Raw genomic sequence first — 4,250 nt, 5'->3', positions numbered from 1 at the left:
CCTCGATTTTATTGTAAATCGAGGTGTATGTGACGTTAGTTTTGTAAATAATAAAAATGAAGATGTTGGGGTTCGAACCCATGTACAAATTAATTTATTCCTCGGTGTTTAAAAAACCGAGGTGATACGCTGTTACTTTTCATGATGCCCTTCGTTACCTCGGTATTGTAGCCGAGCTAAAAAGCATTTCGCATCCGACGTTAAAAGCAATTTTTGTAGTTGTGTGATAAAATATTTATTATATTAAAATGGAATAAAATGCAATACATATTTATATTTAAAGGAATGTAAGTTTAAGATTTTACATTAGTTGAAAGGAGAATTTATTCAAGCATCAAGCATTATTGATTCACGTATAAGTAGAACTATAGTTAGTTATAGTTCTCCCTCAAGAGGAAAATCTATATGATATATAGGCTCCAAATGCAGCAATCACTAGAATTACAACACCTACATTTTCAAATAAATAACTCCCATCACCCCTCCATTTCCCTTTTGCCATTCTTGTTATAAACTGAGTAGAAGTAACAACTAATTTTCTGATTCCATTCTTCTCTTCTTGATTAGGAGAAATTCTATTGCAAGATTTCTTTTCATTTTCTGTAACTTTTGGAGCAAAGTGTTCTCCTTTTTCATATTCATTTTCTTTCACATCGTTCACGGTTTTGCATGACTTATAAGGCTCCTCACTTTTCTCTTCAATTTCTTCATTCTTTGAGATCATTTCCTCCTGAGAATCCTCGTGATCACCCTTTCTCGTTATCTTTTCCTCAAAGTTTTTATTGCTAACCACTTTTTCTATTCGTTTTGGCTCAAATTCCTCTTGGCCCTTTTGAACATTTTCATCTATTTGTGTTTTGGTTCTCTCAATGAATGTTGGTTTTTTCTCAAATTCCTCTTGACCTTTTTCATCTATTTGGGTTTTGGTTCTCTCAATGAATGTTGGTTTTTTCTCAAATTCTTCTTGTTCCTTTTGAGAATTTTCATCTATTTGTGTTTTGGTTCTCTCAATGAATGTTGGTTTTACCTCCAATTCTTCTTGACCCTTTTGAACCTTTTCATCTATTTTTGTTTTAGTTCTCTCAATGAATGTTGGTTTTGGCTCAAATTCCTTTTGACCCTTATGAGCCCTTTCAGCTATTTGTGTCATGATTCTCTCAAGGAATGTTGGTTTTTTCTTAAATTCCTCTTGACCATTTTGAGGATTTTCATTTGTTTCTGTTTTGAGTTTCTCTATGGATGTTAGTTTTGGCGCAAATTCCTCTTGAACATTCTGAGCCTTTTCAATTATTTTTGTTTTTGTTCTCTCAATGAATGTTGGTTTTTTCTCAAATTCTTCTTGACCTTTTTGAGTCTTTTCATCTATTTGCGATTTGGTTCTCTCAATTAATGTTGCTTTTTTCTCAAACTCTTCTTGAACCTTTTCATCTTTTTGTGTTTTTGTTCTCTCAATGAATGTTGGTTTTTTCTCAAATTTTTCTTGACCCTTTTGAGCATTTTCGTCTATTTGGGTTTTTATTCTCTCAATGAATGTTGGTTTTTTCTCAAACTCTTCTTGACCTTTTTGAGCCTTTTCATCTATTTGTGTTTTGGTTCTCTTAATGAATGTTAGATTTTTCTCAAATTCTTCTTTTCCCTTTTGAGACTTTTCATCTATTTCTATTTTGGTTCTCTCACTAAATGTTGGTTTTGGCTCAAATTCCTCTTGACTCTTTTGAGCCTTTTCATCAAATTGTGTTTTGGCTATGTCTTTGAATGTTGGTTTTCGCTCAAATTCTTGTTGATCCATTTCATCTATTTGTGTTTTAGTTGTGTCATTGATTGTTGGTTTGGGATCAAATTTTGGTCGATCATTTTCATTTATATGTGTTTCTGTGGTGTCCTTGATAGTTGGTTTGGGCCCAAATTCTTGTTGATGCCTTTCATTGTTATGTGTTTTTGTTGTGCCATTGAATGGTTGTTTTGGCTCTGACTCTTGTAGATCCTTTTGAGGCTTTTGTGGCTCACTATAACTAATTGTTTCTTTAGCAATTTGAGATAACGTGTCATCATGAATAACTTCATGTGTCTTTTTCTCAATGCTTTGAGTTTGAGGTGAATCACTTTTCATGTCTTCAATTGGTTCTTCAAATTTAGTTATAGATTGTATTGGTGGAATGGTCTCTTCGACTTTTTCAAGCTTTGTTTCTTCTAAATCTTCATTACTTAACGGATCTTGTTGATTTTTTTCCACTTCTTCTTTAACTTGTGGTTGTGAAATGGGTTTCTTTTGCATTTTAAGAATGAGAGTTTCTTGCTCAAACTTGGCTTCAAGTGTTGCTACATCACTATTTTCTGGAACAAGATATGTTTGGTCGAATTTTTTCCATTTGTCCCCTTGTATTGGTCGTTCACCTGTAATTCTCAACTTCTGTGACGCGTCATGCAGTGTAATCTTTGGTTGATTCTTTGTATAACCTACAAAAGAAAAACACAAGATATTTTTGGTGTCTGACACAACAACATATATGGCACTGTCACAATTGATAATGTTCGATTAATTTATTTTTACAACGTTTTATTGATGTCGATGTGCTTGTTTATCTCAATGCTTCATAGATGCCAAACACATTATTTTCAACTATATTTTTTTACGGTTAAAAAGCATTTTGCTTTAAATATTAAAAGATGAAAATTATAAAATTTGATCCAATGGGCATTGAACCCAGTAGAATCACATTCCTCTAATAGCACTTATCAATTAGGCTTGCATTCTTGTTTTCCATATATATATATATATATATATATATATATATATATATATATATATATATATATATATATATATATATATATATATATATATATATATATATATATAGATATATATATATATATATATATATATATATATATATATATATATATATATATATATATATATATATATATATATATATATATATATATATATATATATATATATATATATATATATATATATATATATATAACAAAAATATAATTTCAATTTTAAATTTATTCAAATATATTTTTAAAATGTTATTGATGGATTAGTAGTTTAAATAATTTATTAAACATTATTCTTAACTAATTAATATTAAATAAATATAAAATTTATTAAATATTTCATCTATTTAATATTTCAACTATTAATTAATAAATAGTTTATTATTCAGTATTAATAAAAATATATTTTATTATAGTTTTAAATAATTAATAAATAGTTTATTAAACATTATTATTAAATAAATAATATTAAATAAATTGAATAGTTTATTAAATAGTTATATTAATAGTTTAATAGTTAATAAATAATTTATCAAACATTATTATTAAATAATTTATTAAAATTTATCATTAAATAATTAATACTAAATAAATTTAATAGTTTAATAAATATTTCAACTTTTAATTAGTTGTTTATTTAATATTTCAGCTTTGATATCATATAATATAATACTAGTAAATCATTTGAAATATATTAGTAAAAATATGTTAGTTTGAAATATATAAAACTTTGAAATTTTAAAACATTCAAAAATAAAAAAAGTACGTACCGGGAAGATAAACATGAAGAAAGTAAGCTTCAGAAGTTTCTTTCATGTCTGATTTTGGCTCCCATGTTTCATACACACGAAGAACCGACAGTGGTAACCGAAAAGTTTGGGCTCTAAATGTGCGTTGTGGGTTGAAAGCCATAATAATTTTAAAATATAATTTGTTTTCTTCTATTTGTAGTATACTAAATACTTGCGACTCACCAAATTCTGGCTATGAAAATGCTTTGATTTTGGAAACTAGTTGAGTTATTTATGTTTCATTGCTTTGTGTATTTATATATGATGAAATCTACATATTATGGTTAAACTTAAACGCTTTCCTTGTCATGGAGATTATTCTTTATTTATATTTTGGTTTTTTTTAAGTACTACTAGGCTGGGTAATATTCCATTTCCCTTTGCCGAGTTAAAATTTTGTATAAGGTATAACTTTTTAATTTGCTCAAGAAAGTAATTGTTCTTTGTTTTGCCCAAATATATGGATATTCATATTTTCTCCAAATGGTCGTAGTTGGATATGTTTTTATATAAGCTTTCTTAATTTTGATAACTCTTGTTTGTTACTGTTCACAATTTTATTTTATTTTTTTCAAACCATAATATTATTTTAATAAATAGTATAAAAGATCAATTGTAACTAGTACATATAGTTGGATTTTCCTTTGGGCCGGCCTCTTGTTTGTTACG

The 4,250-nt window shown here is 27.4% G+C and overlaps 1 protein-coding gene across 2 annotated transcripts; it reads right to left on the bottom strand.

Moving 5' to 3' along the window:
- Window positions 1-306: 306 nt before the first annotated feature.
- LOC127075603 (uncharacterized) lies at window positions 307-3,811 on the bottom strand. Of its 2 annotated transcripts, XM_051017055.1 has the most exons (3): window positions 3,561-3,811; window positions 1,561-2,457; window positions 307-1,344 (listed from the first exon to the last, which is right to left on the bottom strand). In XM_051017055.1, the coding sequence occupies exons 1-3, from the start codon at window positions 3,700-3,702 to the stop codon at window positions 389-391; spliced, it is 1,995 nt and encodes a 664-aa protein (XP_050873012.1). In that variant the 5' UTR covers window positions 3,703-3,811; the 3' UTR covers window positions 307-388. The 2 variants fall into 2 exon arrangements, with proteins under 2 accessions (XP_050873012.1, XP_050873011.1); XM_051017054.1 differs by having other exon boundaries at window positions 307-2,457.
- Window positions 3,812-4,250: the final 439 nt, after the last annotated feature.

This window comes from Lathyrus oleraceus, chromosome 4, assembly GCF_024323335.1.
Source record: "Lathyrus oleraceus cultivar Zhongwan6 chromosome 4, CAAS_Psat_ZW6_1.0, whole genome shotgun sequence".
Lineage (NCBI taxonomy): Eukaryota > Viridiplantae > Streptophyta > Magnoliopsida > Fabales > Fabaceae > Lathyrus > Lathyrus oleraceus.
The sequence above is the reverse complement of the archived record's forward strand: the minus strand, read 5'-3'. Positions and strand labels throughout refer to the sequence as shown.

What these genes read in the sequence shown, in the direction of transcription:
- LOC127075603 (XM_051017054.1), bottom strand. Translation starts at nt 3,702, where the DNA reads ATGGCTTTCAACCCACAACGCACATTTAGAGCCCAAACTTTTCGGTTA. An exon ending in TCTTCATGTTTATCTTCCCG is followed by an intron (nt 2,458 to 3,560) that starts GTACGTACTTTT and finishes TTTCTTTTGTAG; the next exon opens with GTTATACAAAGAATCAACCA.